Genomic DNA, 27,906 nt, shown 5'->3' with positions numbered 1-27,906 from the left:
TATATATATATATATATATATATATATATATATATATAGAGTACATTAATACACATATATGCATAAATTATCTTGTTTGTATGCACAATTTTCTTTGATTGACACGTCCTGTATACGATGTAAACAAGAAATTTCGTTAGAAGATACTAACTGGCACAAAGTCATTATTGGCAATTGATCAAAACAAATAAATCTATCAAGATGGCATTTGAAGTAGATTCTCGATTGTCAAGTTATCCCTACAGATATTTGTCTATACGCCAATTAATCTTTCTAAACATTGGATTCTCTATCTCTCTTTCTCTCTCTCTGTTAATACGATTCGATTTTATTCGCGTCGATCACAGATTTGATTTTTTCAATCTAAACGACTATCTGGATAGTAAATTAGCGGCGTTATTGCGTCCCATCCATCGATTTCCTCGTTCGACTGCGCCGCTCTTTTCTGGGCGTTTAACACCGTCGTGCTATGCCGTGGGCTGCTGGGCGCGGATCTACAAGTGATCTGAAGTATTCCGGGTGTGCCGAAGCGAAAGCTCTTGGCTCCAGATCGCAGAAGACACGTCTCATTGCCGAAGATTAGATTGGTTCGGAGCAGCGGGACGTTCTTAATATCTGACGGCAGTTCGTGTTCCACCAGTTCTGGCTGAGCTTCTTGATCGCAGAGCTTTTCCACGCAGGGGCAGGAGTTGCTGGAGGATCTCCAGCTTTCCATGCAGGACGATCGTAACGCGCACGAGACTTTTGTCTTGCATGGACTGTTATCGACTATCGATTCCAGTTGGCTATTCACCCTGGAGCTCTTATGATCGAGTTGATCCGAGCTGGCGAATCGCAAACGTTTCGGCGACTCGCTGGAGCATCTTGTAAAAGTGGATCTGACGAGAGACTTGTTCTTCAAGGAACTTCGAGGAATCAAGGGATCGGGCGCGCTAGTCTTCTTGCTATCGCCGTTTCGTTTGCTCGCTCTTTTTTTGCTACGCTTATTGCGTAAAATGAGATCCTCTCCGATTAGCCAGTACGTAAGACGCTCGCCCTTGCCTTTTATAGAAATCACACCGCGCTCGACAAGAGTAAATCCTTCTAGCTCGTCCAGTAGTTGCTTCGTCTCGCTGCTGCAGTGAATTTTGAGGGCTACGAATTGTGAAAAGATATATGATTTATATCGAGAAAATTTGCGTCATGCAAATTACAGGTATTAAAGCGGCATATTCGTGTAAACAATGACAACATTTCCTAGATTTTTTTTGCAGCGCAACAGTTTGATAAAAACAAAAAAAAAGAAAATCTTGCGCAAAAAAATCTAGAAAATGTACTCATTTTTCGAGAGTTTAAACAGATATGTTCTCTTAATGTTATAAAAATGTAACTAAAAATTATTTTCAATGATACTCACGTAACCCTGTAGACTCCATGCGCGACGCTGTATTCACTGTATCGCCGAATAGACAATATCGTGGCATTTTCGATCCAACAACACCAGCGCATACTGGACCTGCAAAAATAATGATCATTATATTATTAATATCACTGTGTGAAACATCAGAAACGTTCATGTTTTTGTTAATTATCATTAGATCGTAATACAATTAGAAGTATTAATATAATTAGAATTATTTCACTATTATTTTTACTCAGATATCTTTTATGGAATATCTTTTACCGGAATGTATCCCTATCCGTAACTGTAGCTTGTCAAGTGGCCTGTGCCGAATGGTGAACTGTTTAATGGCATCTAAAAGACATAATGACATGCTTGCTATTTCAGAAGCATGTTCAATTCCGTTTCTTATCGGCAGGCCACTTACCTATATGAGAAGATAAAACGCATAAATGTAACATATATGTGGAATTATTTGACAAATATTTATTTACGATTTATTTTTACGTAATTGCAGTACGGAGTTCTAATTAATTTTGTAAATATTTTTAATTTCGTAATATATATTTACCACCATGTAAGCGTCTCCGATTGTTTCGACTTTGTAAACATCATAATTTTCTATCGTTGAATCGAATGTTGTGTAGAGATCGTTCAAAAAGTTGACCACCTTTTTCACAAAAGAAAGATTGCACAATTATTTACGTGCGAATACAAAATCGCCTTTTTTCTTTTCAGCATATAAGAAAAAATACTATAAATTAAATTTATATTGTACTGATAATATGTTTATTATTAACATAAAGTTCTCACTTGTAACGGCGTGCTTTCCGCAGACATGGACGTGAAACCGACTATGTCACTAAAATATATTGTAACGCAATCGAAACTTTCAGCTTCCACTTTATGTCCTTTTTTTAACTGTTCGGCTACAGAACGTGGGAGCATTTCGTATAACAGTGCATCTGAAAAAAAAAATATAATAATTATTATAATTATGTTTGTAATTCACTTATCTATTTTTATCTATGAGAAAAAAAAAACAATATGTATATTATATATAATATTTTATAATAATGGAATTGAATTTTGTTAATTTTTTTTTTTTTTTAGATGACTGACCTGTTTTCTTTTTCTCTTCGGTCAATTGATCAGTGCGTTCATCAACCAGGGCTTCAAGATTATTCGCATATTTTTCCATCATCGCCATCATATTGTCAAAGATATTCGCTTTCCTGCAAAAATGTGAGTCATGTTTATTATAATTTGATTGATCAAATCGCAATCAAAATTTAATGCAAACTATAAGAATATTCTATTCTGCAAATTATCCATTATGAAATATTATTTCATAATGGATAATATATAATATTATGAAAAAAGACTGACATGCCCTTTCTCAATGGTCTTAATTTGTTCCTTATCATCTTAAAATCCGGGCGCAACTCTGGATTCTCCGCCCAACATTCCAGCAAACAGTCACGTACAAAATCGAACGTGTTCTCCAGTTGATCCAATGGTGGTCTGGTATTTTTTTCATGCGCATTATTTCAAAAGCTTGCTCAAAAAATTGTCAATTAAAAACATATATTTTCCGACAATTTAATAATTTACCTGAATGGCGTTCCCGAGTCTCTGGCAATTATTTTCTTCAAAATTTCGGCTGCTGATAATTCCGTAATGCCAAAGGGTCCATGTCTGCCTTGTATTTCATATAAAATAATACCAAATGAATAGACGTCACCTCTTTGAAAGTCCCGAATAGTTGGTTTTTCGAGATAGCGAGTAGAGCGTAATAGTTCAGGTGCTTTATATAACAATCCTATGAAAAGAGCATAACAAAATATTAATTAATTTTATAATATAGAACTATATATCCTCGATCAACAAATCTAACAACGAACATCGATGGATAAATTGCATAAAAAATATCTGGCAAATACTGAAAATGAAAACTTTGAAAATTCAAAAATAATAGTATGTAATATATAGTATAAAAATTTCTCTCTCTCTGTCTTTCTCTTTCTCTCTGTTTTTTTCTCTATTTCATTCTCACTCTTACCGTGATATTTTTTTATGACGTCGGAAGGATCGCATTCCGCATCTCGCTTAAATTCGTGGAGACCGAAATCCGCCAGCTTTACGACCCATCGCGAATCCACCAAACAGTTAGATGTGCTTAAAGAACCATGATATTTTATGACCGACTCGTGAAGATAGATCATGCCCTAAAAGATAGCATCCAATTTAAATCCTGGAAATGGTGGCACCTTGATGCGCGTGTTTAAACATAAAAAAAAAATTGAAATTGAATATAAAATTGACGCAAAAAGACAGTATTTTATTTATATTATATTATATAGGAATGTTACAAACTATTGAATAATAAAAATAAAAATTATCTTGTAATTAATATATATTGCACGTATATTTCTAAATTTTCTATGATGTAGAGTTTGTAATAAATAATCCAATTAACAAAAAGAGATCTCTTAAAAAAAAAAAAGAAAAAAAATAATAAGAAATGTGAAATAAATTATTTGGATTAGTTATATAACATCCGAGAAAATTTTATTATTTTCATATTTGTTTATATATTCTTATATTTGATTGCAGAATATCTTTTTAGAAAAGTCTTCGTAGAAAAAATGATAAAAGCACCAAAAATCGTAATTAAAGTTTAACATCAAAATTAAATTGAAGAAAGGAGGAATTTCTAAATGTATTGATTATTGCACAGCTATCAAAGTTTCGTACAACATGCTCTTATTATGTGCAAAAGTTTGCAAACTGATACATTGTAGACAAGTTTGGAAATTGCCTTTCTCATATGCGAACATGTTAGCAATCTGATATTGCGTGAAAATTTTGTATGACTTTTTTAACAAAAGAAAACATATCGGACAAAATTTAAAAATAGAGTGTGCAGAAACAAAATTGATGAAAGAAAAACTTACTCTAATAATGTCACCAACCAATGAAGCCACAAACATGTTATCGAGTTTAATATTTTCGTTCTCCAGGATATCCTGCAAAAAGCATTTCATTGCCGAGCATTTCGTTGGAAATTTGATATTATAAAAATTAACATAATGCGATAATATTCGGGAATTTAATCGATAAGCATAATGATAATTATGTTAATTGTGAAAATTACCGACCTTGAGGCTGCCCCTTGCGCAATATTCGACGATGATGCATATATTAGGTGGATCGGTGCATGCACCGATGAATGCATTGAGATTATCATGTCGTAAATCGCGCATCTGAAAATTTATCGCTTTAATAACGAATATAATTATTTTATTATAATTACTTAATAACAATCATCGTGCCGTAATTACAAATTAAATTAAAATTATGGATCAGTTAATTTTACCATTTTCAATTCTTTTTTCATTTCTCGCGTAATCTCAATCGATTTCTTCCTGACTTTCTTAACAGCAAAAATACGTCCTTTATATACTCCAATTTGTGTATAAATCATGGAATATCGGAAGTCTGCATCGGGATTTGAACTTAGCGATACTTGGCTAGTTCGTACTATAGGTTGCGTTGTTGGTGGCTTTGAGAAAAAAATATTAATATAATCTTAATATATATTTATAGTTATTTATGTAATTGTGATTTTGAATATTTCTCGTAACAAAGATATATTCTGCAGATTTATGAAAACTCTGCAATAATTTAAACGTTGAAAAACTCAAATACTCGAAATACTTGTGAGTGAAATAAATGTATCACGAATGTAAGTGATTTCGATTACAATGCAATCAATCGCATGAAAAAATAAAACAAAAATTTCCTCGAGAATAACAGTATTAGAGGGACAGCAACATTAAAGCAGACAATTACCTTGGAATTGCATTTGGCAGATATCTCTTCCTTGGCTGCAACCGTTTCGTCTTTTTGCTCCTTGATCTGGATGTCTTTATAGTTCACTTTCCAAAGCAAACTGTCTAATGCTTGCTCATATTTCCAATTTCTATAAAGAACCAGAACGACCGCTGCGATAATGAGCAGCAATGCACCGGCTATACCTCCCACGATTTCACCGGTGTAAGCTGCGATAGCATTCAATCAATATTATTACGAAGAATTTTTATATAGATACATATTTTAGAGGAAATATAAAATTCAAATATTATATTTTTCATTCCAAAATATGTGTTTTCAAAATATGTGTATTATAAACTCTCACAGATATTTTTATAAAAAAAAATTAAACATATTAATATATGTATGTTAATTTTCGTGACAAAAGAAGACAAAGTTGTGTCCTTATAAATAATTAAATAGGGGAAAATTATTTGCATGTAATCAGTTAAATATAAAAATTTATATATATTTTACCTACAATTACATTTTTCACCGTGGTATCCGCAATAAGGTTCTGCAACTGGTGGTCCCTCATCTCCAAAAAGCCATGATATTTCTTTTTTTAAGTGAAGTGTCTAAAGATAATAGTTATTTTTATTATGTTATTTATTATATTTTTATTAACTTTTATTAACAGTAGCTGTAATTAGTTACCAGTGTATAAATTAGTTCTACAATTTATAAGAAAGATAAAGAATTGAATGTTCTATGCATGCATTATTCTTCTTTCTACTTTCAAGTCGTAAAGTGACAGTTAGTTGTTTTAAATAATTAGTATTAAAGAAAGGTATTTTTTTTTTTTTTTTTTAAAGAGATTGTAACAGTATAATACTTTATATATTAAATTTGTAGCATTTGTCATATCGATACATAATATTATAACTATTTTCTTAGTAATATTTTTTTGTTTTGAAGATAAAAATAATGTTTTGACAAGAAAAATAATTTCCTTACTGGTAAATTTGTGCCTTGTTCTTTTCCAACGAAATAGCCTATTGGATAAAGTCCATAACCTCTTGTAGATTGATTATCCAATGCAATTAGCGTGTAATTTCCCTCAGCATCTCCATTCTCATCCATATACACCATATAGCTAGAATTGATTATGCGTATAATGTGCGAATTCCGTTACGCTCACTTAGGCTCATGTCAGTTTGGTCCATTAAATAGAAGATGGATAGAATGGCTGAATTACAAGACGATTCTAATACGCGTATTCACAATATTTTATTGCAAATGAAGAAATATTGCGCTATTATATCAATTATAAAAAATTAAAAAGTGATTAAATTAAAAAATATATCAATATAATAAGATTATATATATAAATTGTTTAACATAATGCTTTCTGATCGGCATTTTTCTGTCGAGTGTAATTTTAATTCGAAAAAAAGCTATATAAATATTATTCTTTTCAATAAAATATGATACTATTTTACATTGTGACAGAAATTCTAGTATTTTATTAAAACTAGAATTTTATACGAAATACTTGATGTCAGATGGATACTCTAGCGAAAGGATTGAAACGTCAGATGAACACTTTCGTTTCGTCTTCATAAAGCCGCGAAACATTCGTTTTTAATCATCAGACGAATCTCTTTTCCCTGACAGGCGTTCTCACCCGTCGAGAGGACGCATAATAACTCTGCCTTAATCACCGAGCCACAAATCTTAGCGCGGCGATCTCGGATGATAAATCGTTTAGCTTCCGACTTCGACGACCTCGTTACGGTATGCAAACGGTAATTACTTCGCCGAAAATACACCGCACGCGTACAAGCGCGACTTTCCTTCGGCTTGGCGTCTCGGGTGAGAGAAATTACCGGGTGACGTTCTCCACGTAAGGCGTCCGATTTGCATGTCGTAAAACGTTACGACGCAACGATCACGCTCGCGCCTTTATCTCATATTTCCTCACATACGTACCCCATTGCGCTTCGATAATGAACACCGTGTAGAGCCGACACCATCTCCCGGCCGTCCCGAGGGTCCCGGTTCTCGTCGAGCGCACGCAGCAGCGATCTCTCGTAAAGGTGCACCGCGTCGTACAGGTACGCTGTCTCCGGCACGATCTGCCTTATAACACGAGGTAACGATTATGCTTGGAAATTGGGGATGAATGCGGCTGTACGTTCATGCGATTCGTTCGAGAGATATCGCTCCCGGATTACATAGATTGACGAGTCGTCGATAATAACAGAGCGAACGAGTGTGATAATTTTTAAGATGCTCGCGGATAATTTGCCGCATGTAAAGAAGGTTGTTATTTATAATGTAATCCCCAATGGATAATATACGATATATATTATTATACAAAGAGTGCGCGCTTTAATTTGACTGCACTATAACTCATGATTTGCGTACAATGTTTTAATGCGTGTTAAACTTTCGGATATATAAACAGCTTCTCTTTTCATTAATAAATTGCTTGTAAAAGAATTATGTATGGAAAAAATTTTTACAACAATAAAAACATAATAAATGTTTTGCTATCACATGAGAAATAGTATTAAATATATTTGGATATTCAAATAATCTTATAAGTCATAATTTTGCTATTTCAATATTGTATACACAAATTAATAATAAGTCAACAACTTCAATTTGATTTCTTTAATTGTAAGTACTATTGAAAAAAATAATGCAGAAGATTTTAAAGTTTAAGAAAAATAGAAAGAGATAAAGAGAAAATCGAGTTCTATAAGATTGCCTCTTTAAATCTTTACGCGAGGGACGAATTTTTGAACATATTTTCTTATAATCTAATCATTGTCTCTAATAGTCACCTGAACTATTCCTCCGACTTTTGCCAACGGATTTGTAAAATTGAACGGCGGTTTCTGCCTGTACTCGTTAACCAGCCGAGTAAAATTCATAAAGTTAATCGGAGCAGACGCGACGATGCTGAAGTAATTGCGATATGCATTCACGATTGAGAGGTCCATCTTCTTCTGCCATAATCCGCGAAGATACTTGTCCGGCCGTTTCTCATCATATTGCTCGATGTCGACGCCGACGACCCAATATTCGCCTATCATAAAATGCACTATATATATTACCCTTTACAATAGACGATAAAAAGAACACAAGAAACTCTATAAAACTATATGAAGCGTTTAAAAGCTTATATTTTTTTGCTGCATCTTACATTATTAACGATTTTATGGCAATGATAAAAGTATAATTTATTAAATAATGCAATATCTTTTTTTTTCAGTTATTTTACTTTTTCTTTTTTAATTTGTCTATTTTGAAACATTCGATTTATGATACAATCATATGCGTGATATGTGAAAGTTGACATTAAAATTGCTGAAAATGATTAATGAATCAGTTACTCTTCGATATAATATACATATGCGGGGGGAGGGGAGGGGAGGGGGGGTTTATTTCATAGTAAATATTTATACCTTTTGTCAAAAGATTCATTTCGTCCAGAGCCATCAACAGCCCCATATGCTCAAAATACTCCCCAAGTATCACGTAAACTGTAATGCCATTTTGTAATGTTATTTATATTAAGGAAATCGCATCATCGGAACTTCTTTCCGGTCTACAGTCTATCGCGTCCGCTCTATCGAATCGGGATTGCTAAAACCAGTCACGTATATGTTTATTTTTAGAACTCGGTCTCTTAATACATCCAAATAGATGTGTGACTAATGAAACGAGTAACAAGTTGTATCTATTCACGAGTTAGCATAGCTTGCTTCCGCAGTATGCGGGTAGTTATTTCTTAACTGCAAGTTTCATTCCGTATCTTGTCGCGGTACAAATTAAAGACTCAATATGCGGGTAGTTTATTTTGATTCGAACATGCAAGTCAATTGAAAAAAAAGATACGCGTCATCGGACGATGAACTGAACCTTTGAACTAGAAGTGAAAGCCTGCGGGAAAGGATTAACGTTATAGAAACTGACCTACATACTTCGAAACAAATTGTCGATGATGAAAATTACATTACAAATTGTGAAACTACAATTTCTTTTTGACAAATATAGTAACGCGTAAGCGAATGATTATTATTTAAAATTAAATGCTTTCATTACTCACTTCGCGTTTTTCGAAATGTCTCTCTGACGTGTTTGTGAAAAGGATTTGGCATGTGCGTATCTACATAATAAGGTTCGCTCCAAGATCGAAGATATGTCACGCTAATTCCGGCCGCTTCGAAAGATGTTAGAATTGTCGTCGCTATTGTGGACATTTTGTTGAATTCAAATATTGTTGAATTCATGTACATGAACGTTACCTAAATATAAAAAATATTAAAATCATATTTTAAAATATATATTTTAAAAAGAACTTATTTTTATTATAAAGAAATAAACAAAAAAGTAAAAGAAAAATCATTATACTCACTTTTGTCCAGTTAAATGCCAGCAAGACCGAGACAACGGATTTTGAAATTTGCGTATCGGGTGGTCGTGTTCTTACGAATGTGGGAAATTCTTTTTTATTCGATGTTTCATGATGTGTGCAAAACTAAAAAATATAAAAATAATTATTAATTAAACTTTATCTTTTTTTTTAGTTTTATTTATATGTGCGTATGCTATTTTAATAGTAAATTCCGTATCATGTATTTATATCCGAGAATAATTTATTTTGTATAATTTATTCGATAAATAATATAATAATTATATAATAATTAAATTGATAATTTATTATATATAATAGTTTGCTGTTCTCGGAAATAAGTTGAACATTGGATTATCATGCAAATCACGTCGGAATGAGCGAAAAATGATTGCGAGAAATTCGCGACCATTTGTATTATTATGTGCTGCTTTTTTCGACATTTGAGTAGATACTGATATTCATATATTTCGATTAACTTTTTTTTTTATAAAGTATAATTTATTCTTGAAAATTTTTTATATTTTCCGCAACTATGGAAAATAGTTTCTAAGTGACAAAAATTGCTATGTTACGCAAGAATTACTAGCTCCGGAAAAATTATGATAGATGTTTTTTTCTCTCTGTAAGAAAATATAAAATATTTTTATATTATATTATATTAATTAATAAAAATTAACTTATATTACTCAATTGTGACTATTGGATTTTAATAAATATTTAGAGATATGTAAGAGAGATTATATAAATAAGATTTCTTAAAAATATTTATATCATAAAAAAATGCTAATATAAAATCAGCTATATATAAAAACAAATATTATTAAATTCATTATTTTTGATCCATTATTATTATTTTTTTTTTAAATATGTTTCCATAACTTAACTATTAATAGAATAATTCTATTTTCTTTATTAATATTTTATTAAGTTTCTTATTTTGCTGAAAGTTTTCTTTCATTGCATATAAATAAAAACTGCGAAAAGAAACTAGAGTGCGAAAATTGCTAGCTATAAACTAGCTTCTCTCTCTGTATGGAATTTTTGCAATCAGGTTATAATGTTATGCAATACGGTACGCGAGACGAAAAAGAAATTTTATTATGTGCAAAGAGGAAACTGGATTTGAAGCACGTTGATATATCATAAATAAATGAAATGAGTAGAAAAAATAAAATGATTATTATAGAGAAAATAATTTATATAGGGAAAAAATTATTTACATAGGATATCATTGGAATGTTAAAGGCAGCAGCCATTCTGCCTTCGTGAATGCAAGTTTCTTGTGGACCGATGTAAGCACTAACGTTTTTCCTCCATAAATTTGCCACAGTAAAAATGCTAGTTTCTTCCTCACCATAAGTTTCGGCAACGAGAAATTCCAACTTGTGCCCTCGTCTGCCAAGCTCGCCAGCGTTTACCTGTGTTCCAAGTACTATTTAAAAAGAATATTTCAGATAAAGAGATCAAAGATTATTAAAAAATAATGAATTTATCGAATCTTTTTATGAAATCTTAATAGCAATGTTTATCATGATATATCTCGTGTAAAACCTATACATATAATTTCACAAAATTTTCTCTCGTATGTTTATGTAAAATAAATTTTTAAATTGTGTTCTAATCACGTCATAAAAATTGTACAATTTTTAAGAACAATAAAGTATGCATATGTAATTCTTCCGTGCAACCACAAATTGCTCTAGTTTCGCTTAATCAATGTTAAACAAATAATCGATGTTTATCGGATAATGCTTCCGCTTGATTGGAATTGTTAAATTTAATTATCTGCTTGCGCGCTGTTAATCATGATCGACAATAGTGTTACAAGGAGGCGGAAAGAGGGAGAAGGGGGGGCAGCAAGGATACGATTACTCGCCTCTTGTACGGCGAGAGTGAGTGCTCCTGATATGCGAAAGCCTGGTCGCTGATATTCCAAGTCCTCTAGACGTCGTTTTGACCCCGTAATATATCCTAATAGGAAAGTCTCCGCGTCGACGACACTCTTCTCATTGAGCAAAACGTGGATCGCCGTCAATAGCAGACACGTCCTTTCCACATTTGCCAGTAGCATGCCCAGCTGTGCGAAGCCTTCGCAGAAAGTATTGCCAATATATTGTATAAGTTTTGATTTAAGTGAAGCTGTTGAAATATTTATGTTCAAGGATATTCTTATATGTATATATATTAAAAAAGTTTTTTTTTTTTCTTTTTTGTTGCAAAAACTTTATTTGAAAATTCTAAATCATGTGCATTTTATGTATCAAGATAAACATTGAGATAGTTAATTACGATTTCCATTAATGGATCATATATCATGTAATAAGAGATTGCATTTTAATTAAAATTTGCTTATTATTGACACTTTTTTGTGAGCATCTTAGTTATATATTTAAAAGTAAAATATGAAAATAAAGAAAACAATAATATATTAAAGAAAAAGAAAGAGAGAAAAAGAAGAGAGAGAGAGAGAGATTTCAATTTTAATTCATTGATGGAATTATTTTTATTTTTATCTTGCATAGACATTTACTATAAAAATTAATATTACACTATTATTGCATATACATATTAATAATACATATTAATAATGTAACGCGCATCTTTCCTGACGAGCATGCACTAATATAATATCATAGCCTACGATAACGTAATTTTCACAATTAAGTTTATAGTCGCCTTTGATCCAATAATTAATTTACACTGGATTGCTTGTAATATTGAAGGTAAAATCAGCTTTAGCGGTAGACGTGCGTTTGTCTTTCTACTCTAGGTTTATCAGTAAGAGCATGATGGTAGATGCAGGTGGGTGCTTGTAATGTGGGTAATGGATGAAACCAGTAAGCTCCACGGGGTCGCAATAAACCCCATCAATCTCCCATGGTGTATCTAACTTCCTGTTCCTCAACATTTTCTCCGTCTACTTGAGATACTTGGAACTTTTCTCCACAAATACAGAGTGACATTACGTGTGTGTGTGTGTGTGAGAGATCAATCTTGTTGAAAAATACATAAAATAATTTTTAAATAAATAAATATATAATTATATATTTTTCTTTTATATATTTTATAATATGTGTTTTAAAACATTATTTTTAAAATGTGCATATAAAAAGTTGTTATTAAAATATTATCTTATCTCGATATGATCGGAAAGAATTAAAGCTAATAATTTTAATAAAGATACATATACTTTTATAAACATGTACTTTTGAGTTATAAATAAACGTAGTCATTTTCTTGATTATCATGTTTGACGCATGGTCGCTTTCAACAGGAAAAAGAATAAAATACGAAGTTTATTGCTGATCACGCAGTCTCATAAATGTCTACATAAAAAAATATATCTCACGCTCGGTGACAGCATGACGTGTAAATGTATTTATTATGATACACGTAAGTGCGAGCATCAAAACACAACATACGAGCATATACCTACTTCAGAAGGACGGTCGACGGGATATTACACGATATCTATCACAAAATCAGCTTTTGGAAGTTGGTACGTGTCAGTGCTGTCGGACTCATTATTAATAGCGATCTATTTTAATAATACATCCAAACCACGGGGTCGTTGAAACCACGCTTAAGTGGTCCGCGAAGTGTTGCGTAATGACGTGAAGGTCACACAGCTACCGAGACATTCGCAAACTCATTTGCATGAAAAAAGCGAACGCGTATTAAATCGTACTAGCTGATCGATAACTCTTTGGCTCGATCGGATCCGCAACGTAGGTGGATAATGATTCTCTACGATGATGCGATCGTGGGAATGCCGATCGCGAATTCGGCGAGCGTGTATGCGGCTTTGATGAAAATTGCACGGCGCCGATTTCGCCCTTTCCTCAGTGTTGCATGCCGTAAGGGGAAGCTGTAAAGGAGAACGCATGTAGCGAGACGCGGAACAAACGTCACGCGAGGTGCAAGATAATTCGTGAGGAGAGTGCATGCCATATATATGCTGCGCTTATATGGGTATTGCACGGTATTGCGGCTACGCATTTGTCCAAAGGCAGTGAACCAATTAACCCCGACGACGAGCTGACCGTTCGTTCTTAAATTACCTGCTGCGCCGCTTTCACGGATGTACGTTTGTTCACCGTCAGTTGTAAATTTCTTTCTAGCGAGAAAGAATTCTCCGGAATTGTTGCGCTCTTTCGTCCGTTTTATTAGATTCGATAAGAAATTGATAATAGAATTTTCAATGTACAATCAAAAAAGCTAATGTATATACACCATGTATCAATTAATATATAAAATAATAATTGTTTATCTTTATTTATATTTTATATAAACAAAGTAATAATAAAGAAAAAAAAATTTAATTATTCTATATCATTTATTTTTATTTTAATACTATTATTTATTAGATATACCTTGCAAATTTTTGAATTTATTCTTTTTTAATCCAGATTATATATCAGGTAATATATAGGACTTAAACTTTTTTATTCAATGTCCTTCGTAAAAGAAAGCATTTTAATCGCGCAATAGACTTTGGTGAAATTTTAAAACGTGTATTTTGCGACCTCGATTGCTTACATTCTCGGGTGACAAACTGTGGATCCGTCGCCGTTTAATCTTACAGCCTGCCGAGTTTTGACAGTCAATTCTCGTCCCGTCAAAACGTAGCACAGCCAGCTCGTATACCCAATTGCAATGCAATCGGCGAATTAACGAGCGACGCGGCCACTGAATTAATGCGGTTAACGGAGCGCAGTACCACTTTTTCAGGTTTACCTGTATTACCCGATTAAAAGCAATATATTGGTAGGATTTTCTTGTTTGCTGTTTATTTACGACGATTACGCAGTTTTATCTGATTAAAATCGGCTAACATTTTTACGCTAAATAATCATTTATCGCAATCTTGTTTGAACAGCTCATATATATATATCGATCATAATATATAATAAAATGTCTACTTTAATAGAGTATGCATCTTGATTAACTTAATCACCGATATATTTATTGTTAGATCAAAGTAAAAATGTATTGCATTTAAAAAATATGAGCTTTTAATATATCTATGTTTTAGATTAATGAATATTATAAAAATAAAATGTTACAAAATTGAGAAAATTAAAATATATTATTTGAATACATAAAAGTAATGCTTTTAATGAATACTTTCATTTAATGGAATATTTTCAAGCAGAAGATCAATTAATCATGCTTTTGATAAATCGATTTTTATTGAGATTCAAATGAAACTGTTTTATTTGCATAACTATTCAGAGACAAATCAATTGAATTAATGATTAATAGCGTGCAAGTAGGCTCGCAAATGCTCATTTAAATAAATTTTGCATTATCGGATAGTATCATGTCGGTAGACATTACAACCATTGGCTCTCAGTAGATGAAGTAATCAAATGTACGTATTCGATGTCGATTGGATGTATTAGCTGCCGCAATATTCAATTTTTTGTAACAATTAACGTGACATTTTCACGGACGCAGAGAGTCTGTCTATTGAATATACCTCGTGCAATATTAATTCTCCTTTTAGATCGGATACGTGCCTTCGTACGGATTAATATTAAATTTATAAAATAATCGTGGTGAAACGTAGGCGACTCGCATTCGACATATGTGTCTTCCCATTCTTTTCCTCGGAACGATTAACGAGATATATATTCTTGATATCTGTATTAGACTCATTGAAATATGGCGACCAACACATTATTATATGAGATCGAATAAAAATTCAATAACAAGTATAGATGAAATATGTATACGAAAATGAGGCAAACTCTGTGTTTAAGAAGAAACTCTTCCAAAGTAGCCTAAAATTGATTCATACGGTTTGCGGGTGCTATTATTTTATCTACATAATTTACGTAACAGAAATAAAAATGTATTTTGCATTTATATTTTATGTAATTTAAAATATATACACGTTGACAAAAGCCAGCGTATCTATCGAATAACGAGTGCGCTGCAGAGTTAAACCGACAGAATAGAGAATTTTTTCTGGAGGATGACTATATGCGATCAAAGAGAGAGAGAGAGAGAGAGAGAGAGATTTTTAACTCCGATTTACATTTTATTGCGAAACCAGAGACGCACGTGAACGCGCGACGAGTTGTTAGCGATCGCGCTCGGGCTTTCCCCCCGGGCCGACATTTTGACAGCATGCCCGACGGCGCGCAAAACAACTCGTGACGCTAATTACGGTTGACTAATCCAGTCTCTCTGCGAGCGTTTTTTTATACGACGTGACGTGCATTACGTCGTTCGGGAGAAAAAAAAAAGGGGAAGCGGGCTGCGGGCGCAGTTGATCGCGTTTTACGCGAATCGCTCGTTTCGGGCTTGTCGCTTGTGATTTACAATCGCCGCTCTTTTCCCGTTTGTAATTGGAAAATTTACGAACTTTTGCTTGCGTAGCAGAGAGAAACAACAAACTATCATGTAACAAACTATCGAATACGGAATATGTTTCCTCAAAATAATAACTTTTCAAAGATTAATGCATGTGCGTGATACGAACTTTATTTAGAATGGCAAAGTTGAATTTTGTTTGTAAATTAGAAGAAATAAATTATTACAGCAATGATTTATTAATAAATAAACTATGTCTAATAATTATTAACTCTGTAATATTTACACATTTTCTGTAATTTTTATACAGTTAATAATTAAATGCAATCAATAATTATTAAATACAATTATATATAAATAATATAAAATATACGATTGATATTCTATTTATGAATTAAAAATATCAAAAATTTTTTATAAATTTGATTTTTGTACAAAATACGTAGATTATTATTCGATGACACTTATCTTTTTAACTGATAATATTTCATTATTTTGTTCATTATTAAAAATATTTATGTTTCTCTAGAATAATCATGTCAAGTGCAATCAATTATATCGATATTATCCTTGATTCAATTTATATTTATTTTTAAATAACTATGTAAAATTCTCACAAATTGATACAACTGGATTGAAGAATGATCGCTTGATGAATGATCGAATGTTCGAATGGATCATACATTTTTACCGTAACAAAAATATCATCTAAATCATGTCTATATATCATCTCGTTTCTTTCATTTTCTTTTTTCTTTCATCACGCAGAAGAAATCGTGAAAGGCGATGGCGATTGAGGTCGTAAGCGCAACAATATTAAAGACCGAAAACGTATTTATTGTGCCGCTGAACGAATTTGTCAATCCCATATTTATCTTGTTAATTCGAGAAAGGCGGCGCATCAAGCAGAGTTAATTTTCGTGAATGCACACGTGATCTGCACGTGCTTATGCACACGATTTAAAGCCGCGCTGGATGCAGCTAATGAACCGCTCATTAGGGCAGAAACGAGAAGTTAAACGTCCGAATATCCAGTGTGTGAGAAAGAGCTTTTACGATCTTTTCTGGCAAGATATCAGAACTTATTGTGCGATAGAAACGTGATTTTGATAATAGCAAAAGATAAATGTTATAGGCATGCATTAATGTAAATTGCTCTATTTTTGCATTACTTTTTTAATTCACTGTCAACTTTTGAAGAATAATTTATTTTTTTATTTAATATATAGCATTAATTAAATATTTATTATAAAAAATTTATACTTATATATTACTTAGCATATCAATTGACTTTTTATATATTTAATATATATGTTTTAAATCGTTATAAATATGGTAGTTTACGATTTTAAAGTAAATAAGTTGTAACAAATTATAAAGATTATATATGGAAGGAAGGAAGTATACGAAAGAAATTAATTCACAACAGCTTCGTATAACAAATACGATATTCAAATCGCGCATTTCCGTTTGGCCTAAATAAAACTCCTGCGATTAGCACGCTATGAGATTGCAAATAGACCTGCTGTTCCTAAATCAACATGCATTACGACGCAGGTCGGAATAGTTTCGGAATAGTTTCCACGAGATTGTATATTTACGTAAGTAACAATTTATTTAAAGTTTTCAATTTTTTAAGATGTACATTTAATATGAGATTTAATAATTATGAATATTTTTTATATCGTCATTTTCCATTTATTATCCGATTTTAGCGTAATTAATCATAATAAAAAATTAAATATTATGTTAATTATTAAAAATTTTTATAACAGAGATTTTATTAGATATTTTCAGATTTCATTAAAAATATTATGGCTCTTAAACACGCTTCTACCATTTGATTCTTGCATAACAGTTTTATATATTATTTTATTATATATAGAAATATTGTGTAAAAGTCAAGATATAGATGCTTGTTTAAGAGCTAAAATATTTTTAATGAAATCTGAAGAATATCTAATAAAATCTCTGCTATAGAAATTTTAATAATTAACATAATATTTAATTTTTATTATAATAAATAATATATATATATATATATATATATATATATATATTTATTTATTTATTTATTTATTTATGTTTATGGTCTTTATATTATGTTGTATCTTTTTATATGTTTTGTAAAAGTTTTGAAAAGTTTTTAAAAGTATATAGCGTGTTGTATGTTTGTATTACAATTTCTTTCGTAAATCAAGCTCCTCAGGTATTCAAATGCGCAAATTACAATTTGCTATAGGCAACTCGCACATACATATCTATGTACACATCATCCATTCTACATGTGGAACGAACGTTAAATATTCTACTAAATATATTATATTTAATAACTCTTGAAAAAAAAATCTTATAGAGAAAAAGATAGCAAATATAAAATTTATTATAATTTTTATCGAATAACTCGATTAATTTTTGTAGATAATAATTAAATGATTTTTACTACTTCGTTGTTTTGTCATGGATTGATGGACAAAACCCATATCTGTCGTTTTTCGCGCATGCTAATGAACCATACAAATTATATATAATTAGTGGAAAAAAAGAATCATGCGCGAAAAGGAAAAATGTAAAGAAAGATAATTTATATGCTGTTAGATAATGTATTATGTAATATTGATTTACATTTAAAGTGCATATATCTCGGCATGCAATGTAAGCTTTTATAATATATGCGTTTGCGTGATGAAAATTTACGGCTTTCGCAGAAAAATGCGCGGAATAGAAAGAAATATACGCGCACGTATGTGACCTTATTACGTTGCAGATACCGTTGCGGATCTTACCGCGTTGCACTAAATGGAAATATCTGATAAATCTCATTGAAGGGCATGAGACGCTTCTTTACTCTTGAATACCTCTCGAGCGTAGTATATTCTACGGGATCTCATACAACAGAGAAGATTTATCGAGATAAAATCCGTATATATCCGTTGCGTTTCTTTTTAGAGAAGCTATCACTTCGAGTACTATCGAGAATATTGATGTGTGATGATGTTCGATTATAGCTTACGCAAGACAACAATTTCGCTTCTTTACGTCATAAATATCGAGAAGTCAGTGAAAGGTATAACATAGAGAAAATTGTATATATTAAATAATATTAAATAATGAGATGAAAATAATTATAATTTAATAGTAAGATATTTATACAATTTATTTATTTATTTATTTATTGCGTAAAATGAACGATCTCAAAGAAAGTGAAATAAATCGACCGCGAGGATTGTACGACTGTATTGTTGTGGGAGAAGAATGATCAGCAAGCCTCGAGAGTAGCGAAGGTGATTCATCGCGATCATAACTATTGGCTTTCGCCTAAGAAAGGTAATCTCGAATCTATGTCACATAATAGAGTATTACAGTCATATAGTAGAGAATTTTAGGCACGCCTCTACGCCATTATGTCAACATCGTGTATGTTCCCCAGGCAATGCCCGCAATTTCTACACGTCATCGATTTTTTAAATAGTCCCCTATCAATTTACATTTTGACTGAAGAGCGACAGCGTCAACACGAACCTCGTTAACCAAGCTGGATAGTTTGGAGAATAAATTATGTAGACAATTTTTCTCGCCAACGCATCAATGGCCGTAGTTGGTTACGTTCGCGGAAGTGCGTATCTTATTTATGTCATGTAACAGTTATGCATATAGGGTAGCGCGACAATTACAATACATGATCGGTATATAATAGTCATTATCTGTAAATGGTAATGTTATTGTTAGCTGTTCACGAACATGGAACATTACATATCGATAATTAATTAATATCCATTTGTACAAAGGAAGAATAATTGATACATAGATAAAATTGAAATTCACATGTATAATCATTCTGTAATAATAGATATTTATAAAAAAACGGAAGGAGACGATTTATCTACAAGAGATTGTTAACAAAAGACATGTAATAATAAAAAAATAATAATAAAATAATAATAAAAAAATTTAAAATAAAAGAATTTTTATTAAAGGAATTAAGATTTAGAAAATCAAACAGTCTTATCTCGTACGCTCGTTCATTCTTCCCAACAATCATTAGTCGAGCCATAGAATACTTCGCCGCGTTGTAATCGCAATTTTCCAGTAATTAGTCCATATTACGCGACGCTCTCGTGTTTCTCCAACTTCCTTTAACGGGCGGGTTGAATGTTCGAGCTCAGTTTTCACCCAATCTAGATTCCCCGCCGGCGGTAGATCCGTAATCTTCAGCGGCGAGACGTGCATTTCATGAGAATTCATGGCATCTCTCGCGCTTCTCGACATGGAATACATTAATTCGCCGATAGATTCGGAACATTCGCGCAAATGAAATCCAAATTTGAATATGATCCCTCTTATGACGTTTACGAATCTAATATTGGCGAATAGATATCTCTCTCTTTCTTGCTTTTTTTCCCTTTCTCTTTTGAATTTTAAAATAGTTTATCTAGAATGAGAGTAAAATAAAAGGAACTTAGGAACAGTTTTCATATTGACTAAGTTTTTGCAATTATTTGAAAAGTATTATTTGATAAAGTATTATCTCTTTAATTAGAATCTTTACTTATTTCAGTTAGAAAAGAAAGTATTTATAGATAATATTTATTACAGAAAAATTTTTTCGTATACATGCTGACAGTAATACGCGTAAACTTTACACATTTTAACTGTTTTATAAATTCTCGATCTTTCATCTTATTTTGCCACACGCAGATGCGTCCGTCTACTATTATGATCTGCTCGACACGCGAGAGCTCAGCATCCTGACTTATTGATTTGGCTTTTCTTTGGCACGTGGTAAGACTTTTGTTCGAGAGAAGTCATTTACAACTCCCGAAGATTTTGAATACGTTGCAACATTTATTCTTGCGTGTCGCGTATGATCTCTGCTCTCTTTCTTGGCATCGTTCGCTGGACCGATTATTATACTTTGCGCGCGTCACGTTTTTATCTATTTCCCATCGAGCCACAATGTGATGGCTCTCGCGAGAGTTTCCGCTTTTATATTTTTAAACTGCGTTAAACTATTCTAGAGAGATCGTATATTTCAAGCTTTTCAGTAGAAGTGATTAATTAAAGAAGTGAAGATTAATTAATAATTGTAATATAATATTTTAATATTATATTTTATTCATGCAATATTGTTAAATGTTTTCAGATACATTCTTAAGATTAAAGATCTTAAGAAAGACAATTCAACATGGAAATATAAAAATTCGAAATTAATTTTACACTTATCATAAGTAGAGATGAAAGGTATCGTGATAAAAAAATAAATTTATGTAGCGCTTTTTAGTTTAATTATTAGACACAATAATATTTAAATATTTAATAAATGTTTCTCACTTACCTCACCTTTCGTCGTATCCGTAATTTGCAATCAGATTCGCGAGTACACGGAACCTTCAACGAGGTGTCCTTGCTTCGGGATTACCCGCGCATCTGTTCGCAACACGTTTTCCGTCTCATTTGCTTCGTACTTTTAAAGATGGCAGGTGAGAGCAGGTGGTTGAAACATAACAGAGAGATGTACAGAGACAAAATTTTTTTTCCGTATCTTATTTTTACAATTACAAACACCTTGCCGTGTTTCAAGTCGTTTATTTTTTTCTCCCGAATTCAAGGCCCGAAGTTAAGGGAGTAAAAAGTTGGCTGATTTAAAAAATTAACGCGGTGGATGAGCCTCGAAAAGAGTTGCAGAGCGAGGTCCGCGAGACATATAATTAAATCGCAAAATTGGAAAATTCGCGAGCGTGCTACCGAGAACACCGCGTCGACGTGAGAACAACAGTCGACAGTGATCGGAGGCGCGCGCGGCCAGACTGAGTCCTCTCTCGGATCGGTCCTCTTTCCCTCACACCATCGCCCCGTATGTCGTCGCCCCCGGTCGTCGTTGCCCCGGTCGTCGTCGCCCCGATCGTCATCGTCGTCGCTGTCGTCGTCGTCGTCGTCGTCGTTCCATTCACGTTCCTTCGACGCTCCAAAATCGCTCCCAAGGCGCATGAGCGTGATCCACCGAACACAAGCGGTCTAGGAAGGGAGCCCCGCGGGAACATTGCTTCGTAACATACGGCGCTCTTTTTGCGGTAAAGAAGTACGTTCGCTCGTGAACGGAATGAAATAGCGAATAAGCCAGTCCTGGTGAACTGCGGTAACTTACTTTTTAGCTGCATTGTTTCGACGTGGAGGTATCTGGCACGATATTGGAACGTAACTTTGAAACGAGATATTGGAACAATAAAAAAAGAAAAAAAAAACAAATATATATATATATATATTTGTGATATATAAATACAAAAATATATATAATTAAATGGCACGTATTATTTATAAAAAAATATATAATATAGAAAATTTTGATTATATTTAAGAAATTATATTACATAATTATTGTTACATTTTTCTCTGCATGTATGTCAATTTACTATAATTTTTGTGTAATATTTTTTTCTTCTTGCAAAATAATTTTTAAATATTTATTTTGTGTAAAGAGATGAAAGAAATATTGTATAATATTTAAATATATAAAATATTTAAATAATAAAATAATTTTTAAATATTTATTTTGTATAAGAGAGATAAAGAAAATATTGTTTAATATTTATTAAACTGTGAATCTATTTTTAAAACAAATACGGTACGGATAGCTTGCCAGCAAATAAAACTATGCTATTCCGTGATAATGTAAGAAACTTCTCGGAAAAGTCAGCTCATTTTTGCTACTGAAATACAAACGAACGAATATACACGGGAGCAAAATCGGAGAACGAAAGAATCGTCCGGGAATAAAGTGTAATGTAACATCTCCGTAGCAGGCAATGCTAAGAAAACCACCCCATGCTGACATGAACCTAACACTGTCGCACTCTCGGGCTCGAATGGCACCCTTCATATTTCATATTGAAAGAACGACGATGGGAAACTCCGAACGCATATAAAACATCGCGTAAAATATAATAAGCGGACCGAAAAATTCACTCGAACAAAGACCAATGTCAGCGGTATTTTCATCGACGAGAAAATTCCTGCATGCAATGATTTATGTGAATTATTTTTCTTGGATGAGTTGAAAATAGAATATAAATGGCTGAATAAGCAAATTGTCTTAAATTTTTTCTCTTTTAAAATGAATAGAAAGAGAAATTGGATTGCGATATTTCGATACTTATGTATCTTACTTTTAATGTGCTTGCTGAATGATTTTAATGTGATTACTGAAATGTAATTAGTTTGATTTGTGTTTATATTTGACAATCTACATAATTATTAAAAATCTTAATTTTTTATGGATTACAAATAATACTCATAACTCTCTTAATAATCTGGAAATAATCAAAAGTGAAATGAATAAAAAAAACTTATTAAAAAACGAAATTCATATTATGCAAATAAAATTAGATTTATATTTAATAAACTCAAATTTGAAATATATATATATATATATATATACATACAAGCATATATACGCACGTGCACGCGCATCGTTTGTGTGCGTGTATATGGCACGCATTGCGTATATATCTCTTCGGATCAGTAGTGACAGATAATCTGAAAAATGAATTAGTATATCCCTCCTTTGTCAAGCGTGCTCGACTGACGACTATTTGTCACGTAATAGTTCAGCCCAAGAAAGATTGAAATAAATCTAAAATTGCGAACAGAGACCGCGATGTATTTTTCACGTCGGTAAAGCGACGGACGTGCAGCACGTAACCCTTTTTTCTCGTAACGCCGAACGATTAAGCGTTACGCAAGTTCGTAAGAACGCGCGGCACTCGCACGTGACTTGCTTTGTAGAACGATATGTGGAGACAAATCGGAAGGCCACATTTATTTCAGAGGTTCCTTGAGATTGACATTTCTCAAAGAATAAGTACAGTTAATCTGTCATTTGCTCATGCTAGTGACTAAGGAATCATTATTGAGTGTTTTCAAAAATTTAAAAAGATAGTCTCTAAACAAGTATTTTTTTAAATTTGGTAGCTAATTTCTTAGCGCATATACGTATATACATATATTATAATTGTACACACACACACACACATATATATATATATATATATATATATATATATATATATATATGTATTTTTTATTTGAAATTATAAATTTACATGAAATAATCAAGAAAAATAACAAAAGAGTTTAATAATTTAATGTTAATATTTAATTTATTTTATTAAAAAAGATTTTAAAATTAATTTGTTCTTAGCTTCGCAAATTTATTGGCTTATTCTGACATGTTTGTTAAAAGTCGATTTTAAATTAAAAAAAAGAAACCGTTTTTTCTGATAATAAATCATGATATTTTTAATGAGTAGCACAATGAAAAAATTACAAAGTGATTTTATAGACAAATCAACGTAATAAAAATACAGTAAAATTTTTTTTCTTTGCAGTCTCAAAAATATGTTACTTTTTATACGCTAAATTATTACAGTTTTTATACCAATCACTATTACATCGCGATTATCCTTTATTAGGGTTAAATTCCGAGAACGTGCTTCAGATGAAATCTCCTTGCCTGAGACGAATTTATTTCCATCTCCCCTCATTTCGCATGAAATTATATGTACATACTTATGTGTTGAAAGATGCCTTTAGTACAAGCAGAATACGTAATTTAATATTCAAAGTAAATATTAGGAGAGAATTTTATCGGTAAAGTAATTGAAAAATGGGAAATGGGTCTCGAGTTGCATCCATGTTATCATGGTATTAATATAATCGATTCGTCATTTTAATATAATTTTTCAATTTGAAATAATGTCCTCAAATAGTAGACAAATATCTATGTTACAAAGTGGCATCGTTTCTTCTCTTCTTCTTATACATCTACTTCTATCCCAGTTCGAAATCTCTCATCTCCGAGGGTCATTATCGCGCAACCCAGTTTTCTTTGCGGTTAATTAAATCTTTTTGTCAGCCACATGGACGGGGAATTAAACTACGAGGTGAGAAGACACATTAAACGCTCGTTATGCTGTGCACTATGGTGAGAATATCATCCAAAGTTTGAAAATGTAGAAACCAAAAGGAAAGGAAAGAAAGAAAGAAAGAACCGTAAATAATTGATGGCGTGCGGCTGACACGCTGATTATCGTTATTCAACGATAATGCGACCATCTTCAGGAAATGTATGACCATGGGAACGAGTTCCATGTATATTAATATCTGGGGCGTGTATTAATTTTTTAGGGAATCGTGTCTTTTTTTGCGGTTGCCTCACGAGCTTTGCGCGTGTGCTTAATTACGATCTTTAACTTGCATCTGAAATTCTTTGGTGTAATTACGTTTTGACGCGCAAAATGTTAAACATTCCTTACTAATCTCATTTATTTTCAAGGTATGCTCTCATCATGTCTCAAAAATTAATAAATTTATCCAAATTTGTATTAGATTACTTTCAGTTATTAAGACTTCTGCCACTAAATACTTTTTCTCTAACTTTGTCGTTCAGCTAAAATATTTCCCAAGCAGAATGTCAAATTATGCGAAAGAATAATTTGATTCAGTTTAAATATAATGGACACTTATTTTATCGATTTCATTGTGCAATAATAAAAGAAATTAAAGAAAAATAATATTATAAATTATGACTGCTTTTGATGCGGTTTGTATATTATTTTATCATAATGATATTGACTATACAACATAATTGATTGCATTTCTATTAAATGAACGCAATGTTTCTTTTTTTTTGTAACTAAATGCTTACAAGATAGATATAGTTCTGTTTGTTTAAATTTCTAAATGTACTAAACTGTTCTTCTTAATATATACATAATCATATTCATGTACAATATATTTGATAATATAATCACTGCGCTATTTAATAATTTATAATTATGAGGATTATATATATATATATATATATATATATATATATATATATATATATATATATATATATATATATATATATATATAATCATATCGATCAAATGTGAATATTCTATGACATTTCATATATGTATATAAATTATGCGAAATTTTTTATATGTCTTTATAGATGCCGAGCAAAAAATAAAATTATTTATGTTATGGTTTAATTGATATTTGCATAAAAATTTTTTGATTTAGCATTTTGAAATTTAATTTTGAAAATAGAATTAGTTTTTTGAAAGCTAAATTTAAATTTTATATAATTCTTTAATATAATAATTAAGTTTTTTATAACAATATATTAATAGTCACATACATAGGCAAATTTAAAAAAAAGAAAGTTTCGATATTATTGAATATCAAATGCAAAATTGGTATATTCAAAATTTATTAAAATTAATTGAATGACATCTGTTGCTCACCAAGCTGATGTTTACACAGATTCTGTTACTATAACGAATGACGTACTAATTTACATTGGGATGATTCTTTTTTAACAATATTTTAAAGATTTTGACACGTGACATGTATAAATATATTGCAATTATTGCCTTTAAACATTTAATAAAATTTTATTAAAATATTTTTAATTTTATATTTAAAATAAAATAGTTCTGTTTAAGGAAGATAATAATAATATTGTTAATTAACTTTTTATTTATTTGAATATGTTTAATTAATAATATAATTCGAATTAAACTCAATTCTTTTTGTAATGAAATATTAGATTGTTATTTTTATACAAAACATTAATCTTGCAAAAAATATATCAATTTTAAACTGTAACAAAATATTTTACATTTGTCTGCTAAAAAAATATTAAATATTTTATTCCATTCACACATAACTAATGACACTAATGACTACCGACTATTGGTAATTCAAATTTTTCTAAGCAATCGAAAAAGACACAGCCGTATATATTTGAGATTATATCTTGATTTTTTAATAATATAAAACTTTTGTGATAACTCATGCAATTAATTAATATAAAATTGTTGCAACATTAAGTTTATTTATTATTATTTATTATTAATTCTTATTTTTATATTTTATATAAACGTATATGGAACAAATATTTTTTTTTTTACTAACGATATAATATATTTTTAAACAATATACTTGTAATATACTTTGCAGAAATAAAGGCTATAATTGCAAACTTTAGACGCCAATTTCTATGCATAAATATTTGATAAAAAAAATTAAAATAATAAAAATTAATATAAAATAAGAGTTTTCATATATAATCACTAAAATAATAAAATTGTAATTAATAGGTATGAATAATATATGTTTTATAAATAATGTGATAGTTTATATTTTAACATCTTAGGCCATATAAAATTATAGGAAACATTAATTAAACATGAAAAAAAATTATACATAAAATGCTGCAAGATAATACATCGCGAAAAGTTTATTATATATTTTGACAAAATTAGATTATTTAATATTTTAAATGATAAACTGATAAAATGATAATGTAATAGAGACATTTATCAAATTAAAGAAAGATGGCGCCACTCATACAACTTTCAGCTAGCATCTTCTCACGTCTTTCATCTCTTTCTTGGCTACGAGACGGAATTGATTCATATGACTCTTTATACATATCATAGATTATTTTAAATTTTCTAATAAAATATTGTAAAATGTAATATTCAAATACTGTTAATTAAGAATAATAAATTTATAAAAGAAATATGTCAATTTGTTCTTTATTAGATTTGATTTTTTGACTCGATAATACAATAAAGAAAAATGATATTTTGGAATTAAAAAATGTTATTATATATAACAATGATATTATCTAAAAGTTAGTAGGAACAATATATAAGGAAAGTAAATTGACAAGCTGCTAGGAAAAGAGAAGAGAGAGAGACAGTTTCATTATCGAGTCCATCAAGTTCTCTAATTGATTGATTGATTACGATAAAAAGAAAATATGTATCATACAGTTCCATAATATCATCGATCGTGTGCTAAATCTTTGGAATTATCTGTGATCTTATCTATCCGTAATTATTGATTGCGACGCGCGAAGGTGTCGGCTGATAATGGCGATCAGTCATCTCTTAATCCGGTT

General features: G+C 31.1%; 1 protein-coding gene and 1 long non-coding RNA gene across 4 annotated transcripts in view; one reads left to right on the top strand and one right to left on the bottom strand.

The window, feature by feature from the left end:
• Window positions 1–27,906, top strand: part of LOC126858993 (uncharacterized) — a 58,432-nt gene that overhangs the window by 8,772 nt on the left and 21,754 nt on the right. Inside the window, exon 2 of the long non-coding RNA XR_007688735.1 lies at window positions 2,495–2,626. This is a non-coding gene — a long non-coding RNA (uncharacterized LOC126858993). The remainder of the gene's footprint in view (window positions 1–2,494; window positions 2,627–27,906) is intronic.
• LOC126858945 (guanylate cyclase 32E) lies at window positions 50–21,779 on the bottom strand. Of its 3 annotated transcripts, none has more exons than XM_050609690.1 (23): window positions 21,283–21,779; window positions 11,503–11,714; window positions 10,847–11,044; window positions 9,627–9,749; window positions 9,318–9,516; window positions 8,674–8,751; window positions 8,050–8,294; window positions 7,190–7,335; window positions 6,215–6,353; window positions 5,739–5,835; window positions 5,237–5,445; window positions 4,761–4,946; window positions 4,543–4,647; window positions 4,339–4,410; window positions 3,444–3,609; window positions 2,996–3,203; window positions 2,771–2,905; window positions 2,504–2,616; window positions 2,195–2,346; window positions 1,953–2,051; window positions 1,664–1,808; window positions 1,397–1,495; window positions 50–1,134 (listed from the first exon to the last, which is right to left on the bottom strand). In XM_050609690.1, the coding sequence occupies exons 2-23, from the start codon at window positions 11,695–11,697 to the stop codon at window positions 359–361; spliced, it is 3,885 nt and encodes a 1,294-aa protein (XP_050465647.1). In that variant the 5' UTR covers window positions 11,698–11,714; window positions 21,283–21,779; the 3' UTR covers window positions 50–358. The 3 variants fall into 3 exon arrangements, with proteins under 3 accessions (XP_050465647.1, XP_050465648.1, XP_050465649.1); XM_050609691.1 differs by having other exon boundaries at window positions 21,288–21,779; XM_050609692.1 differs by lacking the exon at window positions 8,674–8,751.

Source organism: Cataglyphis hispanica, chromosome 2 (assembly GCF_021464435.1).
Source record: "Cataglyphis hispanica isolate Lineage 1 chromosome 2, ULB_Chis1_1.0, whole genome shotgun sequence".
Classification (NCBI taxonomy): domain Eukaryota; kingdom Metazoa; phylum Arthropoda; class Insecta; order Hymenoptera; family Formicidae; genus Cataglyphis; species Cataglyphis hispanica.
The sequence above is the reverse complement of the archived record's forward strand: the minus strand, read 5'-3'. Positions and strand labels throughout refer to the sequence as shown.

Coding starts and splice junctions, on each gene's coding strand:
- LOC126858945 (XM_050609690.1), bottom strand. CDS start 11,697: ATGCTACTGGCAAATGTGGAAAGGACGTGTCTGCTATTGACGGCGATC. Junction 7,336..8,049: donor AAGTCGGAGGAATAGTTCAG/GTGACTATTAGA, acceptor GTTATAAGGCAG/ATCGTGCCGGAGACAGCGTA. Junction 4,648..4,760: donor TGAAAAAAGAATTGAAAATG/GTAAAATTAACT, acceptor ATAAATTTTCAG/ATGCGCGATTTACGACATGA.